Below are 22,252 nucleotides of genomic sequence, written 5' to 3'. Positions count from 1 at the left end.
AATCGCTTGCCGCCAGCAGGCTAAAGATGTGTGCATGGCCAATACTTAGATTTTTAAATTTTGTTTGGTTGTCACAATATCCTGCTTACTATGATTTCTTTATAATCTTAATTTGCCTGCAAATATTATATTTCTTAAAATAATTAACTTCTGACAAAAAAAGAGTTTAATGGTACCTCAGTATAACATAAACATTTGTAATTGTGTCACAGGATATTCAATAAACTGATAAATCTTAATCTTCATCAAATACGACACACTGCTGTTTATATTTATGCATCCTCAAATAGTTCACATAAAACTTTAAAAACGAACACACACACACACACACACACACACACACACACACACACTTCTTGGAAATTCAGTGTGTCAAGTCACAAGAAATAAAACAAAATATGAAACAGATTGCTGACTAGGGTTGGCCTATAAAGGATACGTGCCGTTTATTTGAAAATCCTCTTTTTCTGTTTATACAAATAATTCAATTGGTTTTATAAAACAAACTTCTTGTCAACACTCAAATAGTATTACAAACGGCTTAATAGTATCCAAACAAAACTATTTCTCTTTTTTTTTTTTTGTTATTTTGTTTACTCCATTGATAACGATAATCTTAAGTTGTCATGGTATCTAAATGAATTGACACTCAGAATAAAACTCATTTATATAAAGCGTTTGTAAATCAATATCAAGTCGCTACTGTCATTATACATTTTGTAAGCATTTCTAAACTATATGTTAGTTATTACATTATGTACATGTATTACCAATTATATCCCTTTCCATCCACCGCAATCTCGTTTGTCATTTTGATAGTATTTCTAATTTGAATATAAATGTAATGTAGGCTTCTACGTACACTATGTATTATTGTACATGTATTACCAGTTATATCCCTTTCCATCCGCCACAATCTCGTTTGTCATTTTTATAGTATTTCTGATTTGAATATAAATGTAATGTAGGCTTCTCTTGCCTTGCAGAATTCTTCAATTCAGACATCACCACATGTTAAGGGACATTAAAGAGGGTACCATAACCGATGGCAATTATCACAACCAACGAGTCCATCGTTACAGTGCTTTACCCTCGTCTTCCAACTACGTTTTCCGTTGAAAACGACTCGCAAAATCTGTTTGCAGATCGAAAGAATTATATTACTGTAGACTTTACTCAGTATACTAATTGAAATTGTCAACAATTTTGTCATGGTCAGCTGCTTTTGTCCGTGAAACCAGATGTACATCCTCCGTAGCATATGCTGACGACAATTTGTATTAACAATTTATATACAAAGTTGGTTGCTACATCCAATATATACATTTTGTTTACAAAAGGTTTTTAGTTGTTCTCCTTCAGCCAAGATCTTTCGTACCTAAAATGAACAAATATTTCTTAAATGGACTGACCTATAGATCGTACGACAACAAAGAAAACAGAAACTTTTGAAATATCAGGCAATTATTGCTATATTTCCTAAGAAGTCTTTGAAACTTAGTTTCTGACAGATTGTATGTTACAGAAACACATAAGAATAAGCTGGTCTTACTATTTTTCCATTCAAATTAGAAAAGCGTTTGTCACGAGGTACTGAAGGTAAACTGCCTTTATTATAAAGCTTTATAGAGCTTTTCACTAAGTATGAATTCCTCCGTGATGTACAGGTCAAGATTGCAGGATTTTTTTGTTTGCTAAAGAAAACCTGAGTTCGATTTTCAGCTGAGACATGGTTTTTTTCTAGATTAAGCATCTTCTAAAACAGCTAAGAAACAAAACTCCATGCTCTTGTGTTCTGCTCATTTGTCGTATATATTTATTTTCTCTGCATTATAATTGACTTAATCAGTCCCCATGTATTTTAAGAAATTGTTACCTTTAAATTGAATAAAAAAGTGATTTATTTAGTAAGTACTTAGGAACAATTATAATGTGATTTATTTAGTAACGAATAAATTGAATAAATTGTACTTAGGAACCATTATAACCTGATTTATTTAGAAACGTTTAAATTGAATAAATTGTACTTAGGAACCATTCTATCTTAATAAATTTAAATTTCTTATTAGAAATAAAAAAAATTGCAACTTACCGTATCATCATATTATATAATGCATGAGGAAAATATGCAAATGATGAAAATGTATTCGTTCTAAGTTGCAAATAAGCATTACGTGATTTATTTAGTACTAGTAATGTTTAAATTGAATAAATTGTACTTAGAATCCATTATAACCTGATTTATTTAGAAACGTTTACACTGAATAAATTGTACTTAGGAACCATTCTGTCTTAATAAATTTAAATTTCTTATTAGAAATAAAATAATTGCAACTTACCGTATCATCATATTATATAATGCATGAGGAAAATATGCAAATGATGAAAATGTATTCGTTCTAAGTTGCAAATAAGCATTACGTGATTTATTTAGTACTAGTAATGTTTAAATTGAATAAATTGTACTTAGAAACCATTATAACCTGATTTATTTAGAAACGTTTACATTGAATAAATTGTACTTAGGAACCATTCTGTCTTAATAAATTTAAATTTCTTATTAGAAATAAAAAAAATTGCAACTTACCGTATCATCATATTATATAATGCAGGAGGAAAATATGCAAATGATGAAAATGTATTCGTTCTAAGTTGCAAATAAGTTCCCGATGGCATGTTAGTTATTGTTATGGAAGATGAACAAAATGATAAAGCTCACTAAAATGAAAAATATGATGAAAGAAAGCAGATAAAAGATGAAGCGAATTATAACTACAAATCATGCTTACTATCAGAATCAGATGGTGTACACTGTGCGGAATGGTCATCTGTTCCTAAAATGTTAAGATTGTTTTCTGGTAAAAACATGTAAAATAGCCTGCAATATATTAATCATATTTATAGAAAGAGGCGTTAATCCATATCAATTTTTTCTTCCAAGAGAATAAAACCGATCGAAGTGTAATACAAATATCTGTAGCGGAGAATAATCTACCATTTTTTCTACTAGATGAAAGATAATTATTTGACATATGGATAAAATCTATGCCATCGAAACGGCACATCCTTAGGGAGGAATTAACTGCAGTTACAACATATCGGAATCCGTAGGGCTATGTAAATACGATAGATAGATTTTGCCCATGTTGTTGAACATTTTGTTCATACCTTGACATTGGCTAACCAACAAAGTTTACATGGACTCTCTGCTTTTCTATCTTGCTCGACCAATTATTTGATTTAGTTATTTCACCGAACAGTCTTCTACAGTACGAAGCTTTATGCGGACACTGAATACAAATCAAAAATAGATTGTGTATAAGAAGAGCAATTACCTGTTGATTTATTACAAAGACAGTTGTATTGTTCGCCTAATTCTGATCTAGTCATATGGCACGTCGACCAGTTTACATTGTCACAATGTGTTATTTGCTTTTGACCACAAAACTTCCGCGTGGATCTAAAACATCTGCAATCAGCCTGTGACAAAAAAAATGAAGTTAAAATATACATTTTTGTTGCTACATTTATGTCATTCTGCTTCCTCTTATAACTAATAAAGAATAATTTGAACACATATGTTACGGTATAGATTTGGTTGTATTTGGTTTCATTAAAGTTGCGTACAATGAGCATTCAAAGTAAACTCAATTTTGATACAATGATTATGTTTATTCAACAGTGACTTTACAGGGACAAAGAAACAGGGCTTCCATTTTTAATCTACTATTGAATACAAGAAATATTAGAATCAAAATGATATTTAGGAAGTCGTTTCCGCTATATATTGTTTCTCAAATTATTTACATTTTATATCAATGTCAAGAGGCATTTTTAAAACAATTTTCACCCCGCTCCCCCTTCCCATCATGGTGACCAGTTCAATTTTCAGTCCTGAAATGAATGTGGCTTTGACCTTTGACTTACTGACACGCCTGTAAAAGCTAGAGGTCAGCTACTGACCATAGGAAATTAAGTGTGATGAGTGTAGGCCAAACCGTTCTTTAGTTAAAGAGCGGAAACCATGTTTAGTCTTAATATAATTGTTGCCATGAGCTTTGACCTACTGAAGCCCAAAACAACACTACTCAATCCTCCTATGAAGTTTATGACTGTAGGTTTAGGCGTTCTTAAGTTGTCCATCAGAAACGCATTTTGTCCACAAAATCATTATGCGTCATCTGCTGGTCACAACAAACCTGCTTAACAAATGATGAGGAGTCTGCGCCAGAGGATTCTGCACCAAAGTATTCTTCAGTTAATCATGGGGAAGGACGGTCAAATTACTATATGCCGCACCCTCTCAAGGGGCATCCTAAATATAATCAATTATTCTTTTCAATATTTTTTGATCTGATCAATAAGAGGAGCTGTCGCCATTATATTGACCAAAGACATTACATTGATTTTTCATGTCTTTCTGCTGCTTATCAGTGGCGGTATGGTTAGGCAACAACTTACAGTACATAACATACAGAGGTTCTTATTTCAAAATGATCCTTACCGCTTCAGTATATGGTTTCTTACAGTGTTCTGATCGACTTCCAGGCGGGCACCTACATACAGGTTCGTGTACTGACTGGTTATGATGGTCGTGTACTATCTTGTTGTAGCAGAGATACCCTCCTTCGCAATGGTGTGAGAGGTTACCCACGATTGCGAGTATACAACCTATGGTACAAAGGCAGGTGTAATTCAGTTGGATTATGAAGAGTAAAATAACCCTTCGGGTGTTATTTGTTAGTGTTACTATTAAGTATAATGCAACATCTACACGAGTAAAGGGGTACTTTGGAAAATATGTTGATGAAAAATTAAAATCATTTTAATCAACACCTTTTCTCACATTTTACTGACATGCTTAGTTAAAACAGATGTGTGCCGCACCATGAGGAAACCAAAATAGTGCATTTGCGATCAGCATGGATCCAGACCAGTCTGCGCAGTCTGGTCAGGATCTATGCTGTTCGCTAACGGTGTCTCTAATTGCAATAGGCTTTGAAAGCGAACAACATGAACCCTGACCAGACTACGCGGATGCGCAGGCTGGTCTGGATTCATGCTGGTCGCAAATGCACTATGTTAATTTTCTCATGATGCGGTTCATGTATGGTTTCTGACTTTGACGAAGTGGGTACAAAATTTCCATGCTCTGGCTCACCTGACCTACGTATGCAAGGTTAGAAAAATTGCTATAAAATCTCATATTCCACTCTACTCTTGTTTTTCCACGGAAAAAGGTAAAATGGTCAAAATCTTGATGGAACTATTTATCATATGATTATGATATGATTATGCAGCTTCACATATGGGGACCTTCAGACGTTCACAGCAAGATTTAAACGTCCTTTTTCTGTGTCTTTTGATAATTTAGTAAGATAAAATAGATAAATCATGCATATATTTCTTGAAAAAAATGTACCCCGAGTATCCTTTTAATTGTTCATTTTTGAAACAGGACATCTCGTCGGTTTCGTTTTTGTTTTTCATTTAATTTATTATTATATATCTATATTAACAAACTTAAAGCCAGTAACTATTAAACCCTGAACTTTACTTAGGGCAGGTGAATCACTAATGTTAAATGCTGGCACTATTGTGTGATGGTGTATGCTTGTTGTAACCTGAACTTAATTTCATATATTAAAATGTTTGTTAATTAATACTTTAAAATGCCAATTACGACACAGAGTGACAATATAAAGAACAATTTTGCTTGCATTGACTTACAATTTAATTCAATTTTTGGTTTCTTGCACGCATGTGTCGCATTTTGTTTCACCTTGTCTAGTAAGCCCTGAAGTATCATGCACTTTCCTCCGCACATTATACAAGCTGAAGACAACGAAAGCTATGAAAATACATGACTGTGGTAATATTTCTCATATATATTTTTTTTCAAGTCTCTTATCCATCGTTGTTAGTATACTAGTTTACATGTTATTACACATTGACATATGAGCCGCACCATGAGAAAACCAACATGGAGCATTTGCGACCAGCATGGATCCAGACCAGCCTGCGCATCCGCGCAGTCTGGTCAGGATCCATATTGTTCGCTAACGGTTTCTCTAAGTGCAATAGGGTTTGAAAGCGAACAGCATGGATCCTGACCAGATTGCGCAGATGCGCAGATGCGCAGGCTAGTCTGGATCCATGGTGGTCGCAAATGCACTATGCTGGTTTTCTCATGGTGCGGCTCATATTGTCAAGATGGCATTAAGTTTTATACGACCATAGTAAGGCGTTTCTTCCGCCATAGGGAGTCCTTATGCAAATTACATATCAGTAAACATCCATCTATTATAATTATTAGTTTACCAAAGTAAAAACGAATTGAAGTAGTTATATGCACAAATATGGATAAGCTGCTGAGGTGCTCGATTTGAATTAATTTTTAATATTGGACAAGTACGTTTCGAAACGCATGTGCTCATTAAATCCATCATGATAAGAACGTTAATTCCAGTGAAAGTAAGAGAGATTTTTAATCCAAGAAAGAAAACAGTTAATACCTTTTTACATTTCGATATCGTTTTTTTTTTTAAGTTGAAAAATTTACTTACAGCCATTCTTTACAGATACAGCACAATGTAACGCTGAAATGATATAATGTAAACTTTGACTAATGAACAGAATAAATATATTAATTATGTAAGATATATGAGCTAGATATATGTACCTGTTTTATGTTTAAATGCATTGGTACAAGTCTATGAAAACCTTCATTAGCCATTACCCTGTTAAATTTCTATAGTGAACTTGTTCATCTTTCAGGTTGGATAGTACTATTAACTGTTAAAAGTGGTGCTTACCAAAAATTTACTGACTGAACTGCGAACAGTGCAGATCTTGATCAGACTGCACGCACGGATGTGCAGGCTGATCAAGGTCTACATTGGTCGCAAAGGCAGAATCAATTGTGTCAAGAATGAAAAGGGTTAATGATAATGTGTTCTAGAGTTAGAGTGCATCGTTTGCGTTTGAAAGCGTTTGATACTTCTGTGGAGCGCTAATTATTTTAGAATATATCTGAAGAGCCATTTATTTTTCTTACTATATTTCGATAAGCAACTTCTGAGAAAAAAGTACATTTTTAAAGAACGACGTGACGGTGGTGGCAATTGATTCTGCCTTTGCGACCAGTGCAGACCAAGATCAGCCTGCACATCCGTGCAGTCTGATTATGGTCTGCACTGTTCGCTATTCAGTCAGTATACATTTTCAGTAAACACCCCTTCAAATGATGAATGGTTCTGCCCAAATTGAATGATGGACCAGTCCATTATAGAAATTTAGCAGGGCAAAGGTTAACAATTAGCAAATCGAACGTTTCTGGAATATTCCACCTATGGGGTCACAAGATTCATGCGTTGGCTGTATTTAGAGTCAGGAAAGGGCTATAGATATCGTGTTTCTGATATTTTAATAATTCAAAATAAGCATAACTAGGTAAATCGATAACACGGTGATTTACCTACCTTCAAAATGAGGCATAACTTCTGTTTTACAGATGATGCATGAAGGCCTTTCACACGAAATATTCTCTGTACTTATACGTAAATCTGAATACAATTATCAATCAAGCAGTGAGTTGTAAAAATATTAATGTTACATTCTTTTCCCATTACTGTGAAATATTTTAGACATTGATTAAATCGATCAAATCTATCAAATTTAATGCTTTAAATGTATCTGAACCCAGCATTGAAATTACAGAGAAAAATATCTAAGACGCGTACATTATGTAACGCTGAACTATTTATGCTTGTGTTAACGTTTCGATGGAGGCCTTGAGAAACAAAAATCAAACATCACCAAATCATAGAAAGAAAGAGTTGTTTGACATGAAAATTGAACAGCATGTAGAACATGTATATTACTTTACGAAACAAGTGTCAGTATACTGATATAAACATTGAATTCTGGAAAAGGGCTGCCTAAAGGGGCTCCACTTCCGAACTGTTAAACGCCTTTAAAAACTCACCATTTTCAAAGAACAGTTGCACATGTTCGTTTTGATGCATTTGCAATAGCGTGCGAGTGGTGAAATTTCGCATAACAAGGTGGAACACAGTTTTCAGCAATTGTTTATCATTATTTCTTTACATATGGCATTCATTTTCAAAGGGAGACAACTGTTCCCGATTATTTTAAGTACAAATGGCATTCATTTTCAAAGGGAAACAACTTTTTTCGATTATTTTAAGTAATCTTTGAGAAAAAGTTGTCTCCCTTTGAAAATGAATGCCATTTGTAAAGAAAAAAAGATAAACAATTGCTGAAAACTATGTTCCACCTTGTTACGTGAAATTTCACCACTCGCACGCTATTGCAAATGCATCAAAACAAACATGTGTAACAGTTCTTTGAAAATGGTGAGTTTTTAAAGGCGTTTAACTGTCTGGAAGTGGAGCCCCTTTAGGCAGCCCTTTTCCGGAATTCAATGTTTATATCAGTATACTGACACTTGCTTCGTAAAGTAATATACATGTTTTACATGCTGTTCAATTTTCATGTCAAACAACTCTTTCTTTCTATGATTTGGTGTTGTTTGATTTTTGTTTCTCAAGGCCTCCATCGAAACCTTAATGGTGAAACAACATTACACTAACAAGTTTTTTTTTTTCTAAAAATAGAGTTATTTACCAGCGTTTAAGTCAGTACTAAGCATCAACACTTGCGTTGCCAATGATTCCGCATTTCGCTTTGCAAAATGTATGTTAACTGCTAACGCTGTTAACGCTACTAACGCTGCCACTAGTAAAACGGCTAAAACAATAATCTGAAATATAATACTAGTATGTTTGTGCTCTTTTTAGTGAACTGTCGAACATAATAATATTAACATAATAATATTATAATGGGGACTCGTTTGGTTTAATATGCAAAAATTAAGCTAAAATAAATTGTCAAACCTTCCATATTTGCACCTGCAAGGATTGTTGTCATGATAGTATTATGACTTTGCTGTGAAACAGGATGTAATCTCAAAACCTTTTACGATATGAACTGTTATATATCACCACGCTATATTACATGACTACATTCTATTGTTTCTCTGATTGGCTAAAAACGGTTCGAAAAGTAATGAGTACATATCATATCAACTTATCTTGGGTTATAAATAGTACGAAAATAAAAATAGATCGAAGTAGGTGCTTGGAAAACCAATATCACCCTGATTTGGTCTAAATTTATTCCTTATTTCTTTATTAAAGATACAATTGTAATAACAAGACTGACTATACATTTATTCATGTAATAAAACAATTATTGACTTTTTCATAGGTTGATATCAGGATTTATCAACCCTCAAAAAGTTATATTCACCTCGCCTATGGCTCGGTGAATATAACTCTTTTCAGGTTGATAAATCCTGATATCAACCTAAGAAAAAGTCGATAATTGTATAATATTACATGACTATATTCTATTGTTTCTCTGATTGGCTAAAAACGGTTCGAAAAGTAATGAGTACATATCATATCAACTTATCTTGGGTTATAAATAGTACGAAAATAAAAATAGACGAAAGTAGGTGCTTGGAAAACCAATATCACCCTGATTTGGTCTAAATTTATTCCTTATTTCTTTATTAAAGATACAATTGTAATAACAAGACTGACTATACATTTATTCATGTAATAAAACAATTATTGACTTTTTCATAGGTTGATATCAGGATTTATCAACCCTCGAAAAGTTATATTCACCTCGCCTATGGCTCGGTGAATATAACTCTTTTCAGGTTGATAAATCCTGATATCAACCTAAGAAAAAGTCGATAATTGTATAATATCATTTAGTAAGTTCCAATGGAAGAAAGGTTAAGGTAGTTTTGCACGTTTGATTTATCGGAAGTAGTAGCGTAACGTCATGAAAACGTAGAATAAAGCCTGGAGTCGAAACGGAAAATCATTTTATAAATGTATGGCGAATGGTGAGTAAATTTATTACAACGGCAACTTTACTATTTTTCTAAAGTTAAAATATAATATCAAAACATCTGAAACGCTAAATAAATCCAAAACAAAATGTCTTAACATCAGTCAGCTTGAAATGCGTGGATTACTTTAATCACTGGCAAATGTCTTTTTAACCAAATTGATGGACAGGTTTTATTTCACCATATTATAGGACATATGTTTATTAACAACTATAAGACGTTTCATTCAAATCTACATTGTAGGGAAAATTCTATTCGCGAAAATGTTATAAGGCTTGTGATTTCCCCATAGACTCAAATTATGAAAACTTGTGCGAAGTCGAATCTTTTCAAATTAGTCTAGCAAAAAAAATCGAGCAAACGACGTTATCTTTTTATTAGTACATGTATATAAGTTTTGAAACATCATTGTTAAATCAAATTCGACATGGTAAAAATTAGTTTATCCGAACGTGCGGCACTACCTTTAATGAGTTTTAATGGAACAAAGATATTATCCAAGCAATGGAAAAAAAAGAAATAATTTCTCTCGCTCCAGTTTTATATAAGCCTAGCTCAGAAGTTTCCTTGTTTTATCAGGTTTTTAAAGAAACCAATATACAACAACAAATAGCCACGTTTACTGAAAAAGCAACGAGTAGCATTAATAAAATCTAGTTCAGTTTTATAAGAATTTTTGTTTCTTTTCCTCTCAGTTTTTTTTACTTTCATTTGTTATCTTACGACAGCCGTTGAAATATTGTTTTTATTAAACTGAATCTGTTGGGAAGACTACAAAAAATATTCAAGACAGGAACAATAAGAGAATGAATCAGCAGCACAATAAATTGTGTTCCGAACTTACGAAAAGACATGTCAAATGCAACGATTCTCAACAGAAATCTTATGCATGATTAGAATAATAAGATAATTTTGTTTTAAAACATAGAACTTCCAAAAACTATTATTTTTATATACAAAGTCTAAATCAAGTCAAGTGTACTGGTTGTAAAGCTGTAAACATATGAAATACACCTACCAATCCTACCAATCTATTACGATTGCAAAGGCCTTTTGTGTTTGCTCCTGTAAGATTTTGCTCCTGAAAGATTAAGCATAAAGGCATTTCCATTAAACTGCCTCAAATATTCAGCTTGTGTTTTCAATGTTCTTGTGTATTCTTCAAGCAGATGCGCATTTAACAATTAGTCATAAATAATGAATTATCTATGTTACATTTAGCAACTTAACCCAAAATGCATTTTTAAATTCCGTTCCGTTAAATAATTAACCCATAATGCGCTAAGAATTGGAAAACTAGGGGTCAAACATCATTGTCATGGATGATTATATTGTACTTTGTTAAAAGATGGTTAAAACTTTCAGCTAATTTGATAAGCTAATTTACGTGAATAAAAGTTCAAAACGTTCAATTGTAATTGACAACTTCTGCATTAAAGGCACTGACAGATTTTGGCTGAAAAATGATCTTTCTTTCAAACTGAAGTTTGGTCATATTATGAACATTAGAATATAAGTTTATGTTTTTTACACTATTTTAAAAATGCCAAATCAAAAAGAAAAGATGACCGCATCGGGAATCGAACCCAGACCGCCGCTGCCGTTACCAATACCGCTATAGATATATATATCCTTGTTTTTTAGTGTTCAATGCGATATAGATATTTATAATCGAGGCAATTTACCCCGATTAAAGCGTTACAAATGCTTTTCGATTTTCATCGTAAAAAGTAGTAAAAACAACTCATTCTCATGTGTTTCCGTAACATATAGTTTGTCAGTATTACGTTTCGAAGCATTCTTAAGAATTACAGCATTAATTTCCAGATATCTAAAAAAAATATCTCATTTTTGTTTTCGAACGATCTGGAGGACAGTGCCTTTAATGGCTTTTGAATGTTGACATCTTTCAGATATGGGAAATTATGATGCAAAAGAGACATATAGAAAATACTTTTTAATTTCTCGCTTTTAAAAGGTGCTCATTTAACATCTAATTATGCTGTCATTCGACGATATTTGTTTATTTCCATTAGATATCGACTGAAATTTCACCGACTGAACCATGTGCAGTATTTTAAAGAGTGACGTAGCTACGGAAAAAAAGTACGATTTAATGTTCTTTTAATGGTCATGTCAAAGAAATAGTTTCCTTGCATTTCACGTCCCATCAATCTGAATGGATTAAACCAAATCACACCCATTCACGGGCCGATTTTTGAACGGAACGGTTAACAATTTTCGTTGAAATTTCCAGCAAATACATGCTGAGCAAGGTCGTTTATAAAAAGACTGATGTTCCGTTTGCTCACGGTCGAACCTTTTATTTTTGTGCATAGTTTAGTAAAGTAGATAGGTAATAGCCGATTCATCGGAATTCTGAATCGGCAATTCTCTTTTGTTTTCTATTTAATATTCATACGCAAAAAATCCTGGATATCTGGCTGTAACAGTATGTTTGTTTTACCCAAATGAATTTTGACACGAGTGTACGGGGTATAGACATTTGCAGTACGGGGTATAGACCATTTTCAGAAATATCCTGTATATATATGAGTGTGTATAGACGAATGAAATTGAGATGTCCAGAGGGTTTCATTCAATATGATTACTTGAAATTATATTTACAGAATGTCAACAATGATGAACAAATGTGGAGCTCAAACATAAAGCTTAAAAAAGATAATGGAACATTATTTTATGAAACCTTTCATTTCTTAAGTATTATTGATATGCTTATTCTTCTTTTTTATTAATAGTCATGTATGTATCTCTGCATAAAAATGTGAAATATTATACAATGATTTGTCAAAAGATGCATGCTGCAAACATTTAGGGGTCTTTCTGCTAAAAGTACCTACACGTTTTTAAGTACTTACATTCATATCTTTTCTGCTTCATTCATTATGAAAAACAAATCATATGAAAATAAAAATGCTTTAGATATCAAATCAGTTTTGTTTTTGAATTATGCATTTACAATGCTTTGTGTAGACATGTTAACATTTAAATAAGTGCACTTGTTGCCTATTCATGTATAGCAGAATTATGGCTCCTCAGATTGTGCATTACACTTTATATGAATGTAAATCAGCTTGTGAAAATACCCACTTGAAATTTTGTTTTTGCAGAAGAGTTCTGACCCTTGAAATAGTATTTTTTGGTTATTTCTAAAATCTGGTTGTAATTCCTAACAACTTTCTTTTCTTTTAAGGACAATATTCCACTTCATCAATTTATTAAAAGAATAAGCAGCTGTTATGTTGCACTTGCTGGAAAGAATCCAATATATTCTACTTAAATCTTGCACAATGACGAAGGCATACTAGTATATTACATACTATCACTCTTATCTAACTCATACATTTTAGAAATTGCAAAACAACTTCATTCCCTGAAAATATTTAAATACATAACCTCTGGGTAATGGATAAGGCTCTTACTTTGTACCATAGACCTCCCATAATGACATAGGCAATAAGAATAGTTACTAAGTTATAACTAGAAAATGCTTTTGTAAGAAAGCGCATGTCTCCCCCAATGCAAAGTCCTATAGGCAAGAAGTCAATAGGGTTCAGGAACGAAAGTCAAAGAGACACTGATGGTTGGATGCAATAGGGATCATCTACTTGGCATGTCCAGTAATCCCGCTAAATTTCAACACTCTTGGCCTAGTGGTTCTCAAGTTACTGTTCAGGCTCCTGTGACCTTGACCTTTGATCAAGTGACCTCAAAATAAATAGGGATCATCTACTCTGCATGTCCAGTCATCCTATTAAGTTTCAACATTGTAAGTCAAGTGGTTCTCCAGTTATTTCCAAAAAATGATTTTACATGAACAGGCCACTGTGACCTTGACCTTTAATAGACTGACCCCAAAATCAATAGGGGCCATCTACTCTGCATGTTCAATCATCCTATGAAGTTTCAACATTCTGGGTCAAGTGGTTCTCAAGTTATTGATCGGAACTGGTTATCAATGTTCAGGCCACTGTGACCTTGACCTTTAACGGAGTGACCCCAAAAACAATAGGGGTCATTTAGTCTGCATGAACAATCATCGTATGAAGTTTCAACATTCTGGGTCGAGAGGTTCTCAAGTTATTGATTAGAAATGGTTTTCCATGTTAAAGCCCCTGTGACCTTGACCTTTAACAGAGTGATCCTAAAATCATTAGGGGTCATTTACTCTGCATGACCAATCATCCTATGAAGTTTCATCATTCTGGGTCAAGTGGTTCTCAAGTTACTGACCGGAAATGGTTTTCAATGTTCGGGCCCCTGTGACCTTGACTTTTAACAGAGTGACACCAAAATCGTTAGGGGTCATTTACTCTTCATGGCCAATCATTCTGTGAAGTTTCAACATTCTGAGTCAAGTGGTTCTCTTGTTATTGATCGGAAATGGTTTTCAATGTTCAGGCCCCTGTGACCTTGACCTTTGACGGAGTGACCCCAAAAATAATAGGGGTCGTCTACTCCAGCAGCCCTACAACCCTATGTAGTTTGAATGTTCTAGGTCAAATGGTTCTCCAGTTATTGCCCGGAAATGAAGTGTGACGGACGGACGGACAGGGCAAAAACAATATGTCTCCCCCAGAGGGGGGAGACATAATTAAATGTTATATAATTATGTAATAAAGTATCCTGACACTCTTTTGACAAACATGACAACTTACCAAATACCTGAGTTTTCAAGTAAACTTGTCACTATATTATTTCAAGGGAAATTAATACATTCGAAAACACTCTTCTATCTCACTTTTGAGTACACATCTGAATATTTTTCACCAGAAAAGACAAAGGATGATTAGATAATTAAAGTTAATTTCATAAACTGTAAAAATGGAAAACTTAAAAGCTAAATCACCTTTCTAGTAACAAATCACAGCAGTGTAACTGTTTCATTGTAATTATGATTAGAAGTGCATCTCTTTGAGAACTTGTCTGAAGTCAGATTATTTTCAAGAAGATAACTTAATTAATTCTTGCCCAAATCTTACCTTATTATAAGTTTAACCATAACCAATGAAAAAAAAGTTAATGTAATATATTTTTGTGAAAACAGTAATAACGCATCTTGTTTAGCATTTAATTTCTGAGAAGAATCCGATGTATCAAATTTATAAGAACGTTTTAGCCTAAAACAAACATAAAAGAAACAACTGAAAATATAGGTATGTAGTATATGATACCGTTTTTGCAATTAGAGTAAGACACCTAATACACAAACAATACATTCCCATCCGTTACAGACATGTACCTCTAATCTATACTCCGTACAGATTAAAACTATCCCCCTTACAGTATACAGGCGAGAAGAACTATACCCTGTACAGTCTGTGCAAGAAGAAACTTTGCAGGTGTGCTCAATCGGCGGTGAGCATCCGAACTTTACACAGTGAATTTAGTCTTTTTGGCCATGGTAACGTGCTTAAAATGTTCCACATGCATTGTCTATACACCCTAGCTATTTACAGAAGTTTGAATGTAAACGGACTTTATGAAAAAAGCATAAAATATGGATTCAAAATTTTATTACCTGGATCTTCTTGTTTATTTTAGCTCACCGGACCAGCTATATCCGCTGTACGACGTATCACCGTGCTTACAGCGTTAAAATGAATACATTAATTAAATCAAAGTATGAGGTAAAATTATTTAATTTGTATTATGCTATATCTTACATTTTGTAATCTACATAAATTTCAAGAATTGTATATTAGAATTTACATTTGAGTAAAAATATGTCCAAATTTGAATTTAATTGGCTTAACTGACTAAATAACCCGGATATGCGCCCGTCAATACGGTAGAATCATCAGACCAAAATTGTTTAGCTAGCAACCTAGTTAAGGGGACGCATACTTTGAAATTAGAAAAAAGTGGGTGGGGTATTATAAAATTTACATGCAAAAAAGTTCAAGGTTTTGGTAAATGAAATGAATACTGTTTCAACTGTTATAAGTACACAAAGGATTGCTCACTAAAATAAAAATGAGAAAAACTGAAACAAGAAAGTTATTGTTGAATTACATAAGACTTCTTGTGTACATTCAAAGTCAACAATTAAGACTTTTGGTGCGAAAATAATAGTGCTTCGCTTTGTCCAAACATATATCAATGTCCTACAGATTCTAATTTAAAGAAAGAATGTGAAATAAGTTCACTGTCTTGCTTTTCATTTGGCATATGTGAGCTAAAACACAATATTTAGTTTGTTTACAAAGTAGTGCATAAGAAAAGATACGGTGGTCAAGGAATGCCACATTCCAAAACTAAAAGAGTATATTCCCCTTAATATATTAAACATTTATCGTTACAGAAGTCTAGTGGCTTACAATAAAGGCCTAGAAATGTTGCCATTATTAATTTTTAACTTGTATTCATGAACTACAATGCACTTAAATATCAAAACACATTCAACAAACTTTTGAAAATGTATCTTCTTAAAAATCCCTAAAATAAGGTATGAAATTTGGTTGAGAGGTCCAATCAATGTGTATATGTGCAAAAGCAACATTCTAATCTTGTTCACAAAAGTTACTAATACACAGCAGGAATGTCAATGATCAAAACTGACGAATATACAGTTATCCTCACTTTAATGTCATTTATAATTTGTCCTTGAATTCTCCACCATACTTTTCATAACTCTGTTTGCACGAGTTGCACGAAAATGCTGTCATTCACGTAAAAAACGGGGTCAAATAAGTTGTAAATGCAATATCACCTAAACGTAATTAATGGATTATGCAGTTCAAGACAAACTTTATCTCATAACGTAACGAACATGTATAATGTTGTAACAACAACTTTACTTACACTGATTTAAAGTAGCAGTCGGTTTATAAGTGACGTTATTGATTCATTTTGTGTTTTGTTATTGTTGTCAAAAAGTATAACGGAAGTGCCTCACAACTGAAGCGGAAACCAGTTTGATGCGCAAAGTAGTCCACTGTAAGTAATATTTTTTGACAAATGTCCACAGAAATTCATAATTTTCTATTATTAAAGACGACTATCTGAATAGGATTCATTATTTGATAAGAAATTATAATCATCGACATGTTTTTTTTAAAATCGTACACGTGCTGACACCTAAGTTGTCTCCCGTTGTTTATTAGAGTTACCTTTCGTCCGGCGCAGTAATACATTTGCAGTGAATCGCCGAGAAGTCGTGGGAAAATTAAAAACCATGTAAACAAACTAAAATTAACCACCTTTTCAAGATGGATTTCAAGTTATCGACATTATGCATTTAACCAGCCTGACCTGTGTAGCATCTTAGATATCAGTTCTAAGGTATTCATTGTGTAGAATGTCATGTTATGCCCTTGCAATGCTAATCTCACTCTGATTTTTTTGTTTACATTTTTTATCAATGAGAAATATGGCGTCCATCCCGAGATGAACTGACGTGGCGTTAAATTTTTACATGTTTAAGCAAACCTGGTGTGTTAGAAAGAAAATCTCATCCCTTCAACATTATTTGGAACACTGTTATTGTGAAAAACCTGTTTTTTCCTTATACAAAAGCGTAATATTTTGTGTTGAATGTACTTTCACAAAGACCTCTGTTTTCCTATTACATTCATAGTACCACATCCTTATCCACAAAATACTGAATATTACAGGTGTCCATCGGTATTATATCAGTTTATGAATATGTTTTTTATTTTCCCACCATTGATTTCTTGAATATGCACCCCTTCCGCATTGCTGTATGAACTGTGAATGTAGCAATATGCGTCCCCTTAACTCTCATGAAAAGTACATCATTATTTTGAGCTGATATATCATCGAGGTTATCTAAATTGTATGATCTCAAACCTATTCTTTTAAAAATAATTTAAACTCATACGTGTCCCACTTCACTACAAGTTTCATTTACCCATTTTGTAGCACGATTTGTTTTAAACTGGAAAAAGGTTAAATGAGCCGCACCATGAGAAAACCAACAAAGTGCATTTGCGAACAGCATGTCTGTTTCTCTAATTGCAATAGGCTTTGAAAGCGAACAGCATGGATCCTGACCAGACTGGTCGCAAATGCACTATGTTGGTTTTCTCATGGTGCGGCTCAAATGAGACTGATCATCTTTCTAAGCTCATGTCAAATTGTCAAATATTCACGTTACCTGGAATTTATTTGTACTTGTATGCGCACAAATCACCCGGTAACCTTTTATCTTTTCTATTTGCAAAATAATTTGCAGACGCACTATTAATCTAACTTTTTTGTTATATACTACATCCGTTTTAAGTAATATTGACATAAAGGTTAAAATCTAAATATAGATCTAAATATAGAACACTCGATTGAGATCCAGTTTACTGCAAATGTTATTTTTCCATTAAAAGCATTATTACTGAAACGGTTAAACCAATGTTCTTTTGTTTGTTTTGGGTTTAACGCCATTTTCTAACAGTATTTCAGTTATGTTACGGCGGGCAGTTAATCTAAACAGTGTTCCTGGATTCTATACCAGTAACAAACAACCTGTTCTCCGCAAGTTACTGATGTATGAATCAGGTAGAGGACGAATGATTTCAGGCACAATTATCGGCACGGAGAACATACGCCTCGACCGGGGATCGAATTCACGACCCCGCGATCCGTAGATCTGCACTCTTCCTATTGAGCTAGCCGGTGTTCTTATCTGAGAAAACGACATACACCAACGAGGAGGCAAATAACACCAAAAGATATTTGATAGAAAGACAAAAAACGGTTATTGTTATTTTAGTAGCATATATATCTGTTTTGTTCATTTTGTTATTTCTTCAAATATGATAGTATGTATGTAAGTATTTGCATACAAATAAATATATATGCACTACCTGTTCTTTTTCTCTTCTCGAAATGAATCTTTGATAATTTTCAAATGTATGAATTAGACAAATACGTCAGTGACACATAATCCTCCCATATTGGATGCACAAGGTAACGGTGTCTGGAAAGTGTACAGACAGCCTTGTAGAAACTTACCCTAAGCCCTCTTTACATAATACTCCGGTCACAAGAACGCTACGAGCTCCGTACGAGTAGGTTTTTAGTTCATTTTTGGCAAACTCTTACGACGTCCTTACGGACATCCTGGACTCGTACGATCGTCGTACGGAGTTTTTGAATTCGTAGAGGACTCGGGAACTCGGTTAAAATGTTTCAGCGAACTCCCGAGTTCCCTATGAGCTCGTACAGATATTCGAAGTCGGGAGCAGCTCGCAAGAGCCCCGTACGGGAACCGCACGGGCCCCAGAAGAGCTCGGATTCGGAAAACTGTGAGGCTTGCCGATGCTCGTACGACTATCGCAGGGGACTCGCACGGTCAACGTCCGATGTCCGTACGATATTAAGGACACCGTGCGGAGAACGTGCGATGTCCGTACGACTTCCTTGGTGATTCAAGGTGGTATAAAAATACAGTACCTACGGACACCGTTCGAGTGCCGTACGAGTGCCGTACGAACCCACGAACACCGTACGAGGTACGGCCGGGCTCCTTGCGAGCTCCGCACGACTTGTCTGCATTGTCGACCAGTACGGATATCCTACGATTGCATCCCCTAAAGATCGTACGGGACTCGTAGGTACTGTGACCAGACGCTACGATTGTACGGAGACCGTAAGAATTCTAAAATTGGTGGACTCGTACGATTTTTTAAAACCGTACGGACATCGTACGGTTGGTTTTGTGACCGAGGCATTAGGGAAACAATTTGTTTATAGAGTGAAATTGTTGAGTGAACACTGTCAATCATAATCCTATCAATGATATACATATTTTTCTTTTTCAAACTGCTGACTGTTGATGTAATTATGCATGTTTATTTTCATACCTAGAGGTTCAAAGTACATAGTCACTTAAGCCTACAATAACTTTTAGTGGAGTTGTCTCCATTTTGTTCCAAATATTTTACCCAGGATAATTTTTTCAGCTCAAATAACTCTTTCAGAAAATGATATCTTAAATATTTTGCAGACTGTGTACTTTGATGCATTTAGCTACACATATATCTAAAATAGATAGTGTCTACTTTGTTGAAGTTTGTACTTTTATTTATAACGCCTATGTCTTGAGTCTCTAAGATAGTGCCTACTCACTGCGGGGAATCACATGATCAAAATAATCTCTAAACCGAAATAAAAATATGAATAATATGGGATAATACTGAAGAATCTTTTGCTGTAAATTTAAAATATAGCCTATCATATGCCAACATACATGTATCCTAAAACTACATAGATTTCAATCACAATAACCTTTTGATTATCTGGAACACTTCAAGAAATTGATACTTATTATTTTCCTTAATGTTTGTAATTACAGGATATCTATCATTATTGTCAACTACATGATAATTTAACAATTTTCATTAGTCACATGATAGGCTATGTTATAATTTCATATCTTATCATGACAGGAAATTTATTCATGTTCTTCAAAATATAACTTTGGTTTAGAGATTATTTTGATCATAGTGATTCCCCACTATGTACTTGAAGTTTGTATTTTTAGTTTTCTCCTGCCTAGAGGTACAAAGTATATGGTTTGCATGAGATACTATGTACAGAGTCCCCTAAGCCTACAATAACATTTTAGTGGAGTTGTCTCTATTTTGAAATAAAGTAACAAATGGCTGATTGCACGCATAAAAATGATCAGTCACGATCAACAAATATAGTGCCACTAGAAAATGACAGGGAATGCTTGCCGTAAAGCCATTGTGGTGGATATTTTAGGTACACATGAAAACATATACCATACACTGAGCACATTAATCATTTGATGGGCAGACTCATTCTGTTTCATTGATATTGTATATAATTTGATATACAGCAAAAATTAGAAATTTTGAAAAAACAACAACTTACAGTATGTCTTTCTACTACTTGTTCGTTGCTGTTGATACTGTTTGATTCTTCTCTTCTAGTAACTCTCTCTTCTGATTCATCTACCTCCTCTTCTGGTCCGTCTAATCCCTGTCGTATAGTTACTGCATCTTCTGGTCCGTCTAACCCCTGTCGTATGGTTTCTGCATCTTCTGGTCCGTGTAAGTCCTTTCGTAAAGTTACTGCATTTTCTGATCTGACTTGCTCCCCTCTAGCGTATTTGGTACTAATGTTCCCCATTAATTTTTTCTATCATTTCTGTTTACGTTACTTAATTATAACAGTTCTATTTTAATATGTCGAAACTATACAACTCTACTGCACATAATCCATATTGCAGATACGACAAATAAGGTATATTGATAATCCTTATCCTCTGCAATCAAAATAGCATATAGCAATACTGCGGTAAACACCCAGGACAGCGGGTAGGTCACGCCTCATGAATTGTCTTTGAATTATACCACATACCAAGATAAACTAACTAAAGAGATAAGCAGAGATGTTTTATGCTCGTAAAGTTATCAAATGCTGAATTTTAAAGCCCTGCTCCGCGGCTACTCAAATTCTTATGTGTGTACTACAATAGGTAACAGCTGACTTACAGATTAGGACATGTACTATTTCGTTTTGCCTTCAAAGTCTATTGCAATTAGAGAAACCGTTAGCGAACAGCATGGACCAGACTGCGCGGATGCTGGTCGGAAACGCACTATGTTGGTTTTCTCATGGCGCGGCTCAAATCATTTAACTTTTCAGTGTCATCCTTTTTCCATTATGCATTAGAAGCTATTTTATTTTCAGATTTGTGTTTATTTTTTGGGCAGTTGTTTCTGGAATTTCATTCACTTGCCTCTTATCAACTAATTATTTACCAATTTGTTGCTTGTCAACGTGGTTGGTACGTAAGGCAAAACTTACGAAATAGAACATGTCCTAATCTGTAAGTCAAGACTTAAGATTTACGAAATCAAGGAATAGCATCAGAATAGCACGATAATATTTTGCCGTACATCTTGAATTTAATTGGTGTTGTACAACAAAAACCTACCGTCTGTAGAGGGCTTAAGTTTACTAGGTAAATCTCTGGGCTTTATATGGGAGTGGAATACTGTCTGTATGTGAAAAATGTACAATTTTAAAATTATACATCTTTGAGATAATAAGTGTTGTACAACTAGAACCCACCGTCTGTTGAGGGCTTATCAGCTGAGCTCTCAGTACAGATACATTCTAATGAAATACACATCTGCAGGATACTAATTAGTATGGTGTAATATTGCTGTGTGCCAAATTGTAAAGGCTCTGGTTATGAAGGAAATGTATCTATGCATCAATTTCTAAATGATTTAAACCAACAAAACGTATGTTTTATCTTTATTTACAGTCAAAACATAATGAAATATA

General features: G+C 34.0%; 1 protein-coding gene across 1 annotated transcript; it reads right to left on the bottom strand.

Annotated features, from left to right (window-relative positions):
* Positions 1-564: 564 nt before the first annotated feature.
* On the bottom strand, positions 565-21,821 carry LOC123523464 (uncharacterized). Its single transcript, XM_045301137.2, has 10 exons — positions 20,828-21,821; positions 10,968-11,030; positions 8,650-8,785; positions 7,482-7,565; positions 6,567-6,599; positions 5,731-5,835; positions 4,505-4,671; positions 3,336-3,480; positions 2,790-2,834; positions 565-1,378 (listed from the first exon to the last, which is right to left on the bottom strand). The coding sequence occupies exons 1-10, from the start codon at positions 21,083-21,085 to the stop codon at positions 1,359-1,361; spliced, it is 1,056 nt and encodes a 351-aa protein (XP_045157072.2). The 5' UTR covers positions 21,086-21,821; the 3' UTR covers positions 565-1,358.
* Positions 21,822-22,252: the final 431 nt, after the last annotated feature.

This window comes from Mercenaria mercenaria, chromosome 3 (genome assembly GCF_021730395.1).
Source record: "Mercenaria mercenaria strain notata chromosome 3, MADL_Memer_1, whole genome shotgun sequence".
Classification (NCBI taxonomy): domain Eukaryota; kingdom Metazoa; phylum Mollusca; class Bivalvia; order Venerida; family Veneridae; genus Mercenaria; species Mercenaria mercenaria.
The sequence above is the reverse complement of the archived record's forward strand: the minus strand, read 5'-3'. Positions and strand labels throughout refer to the sequence as shown.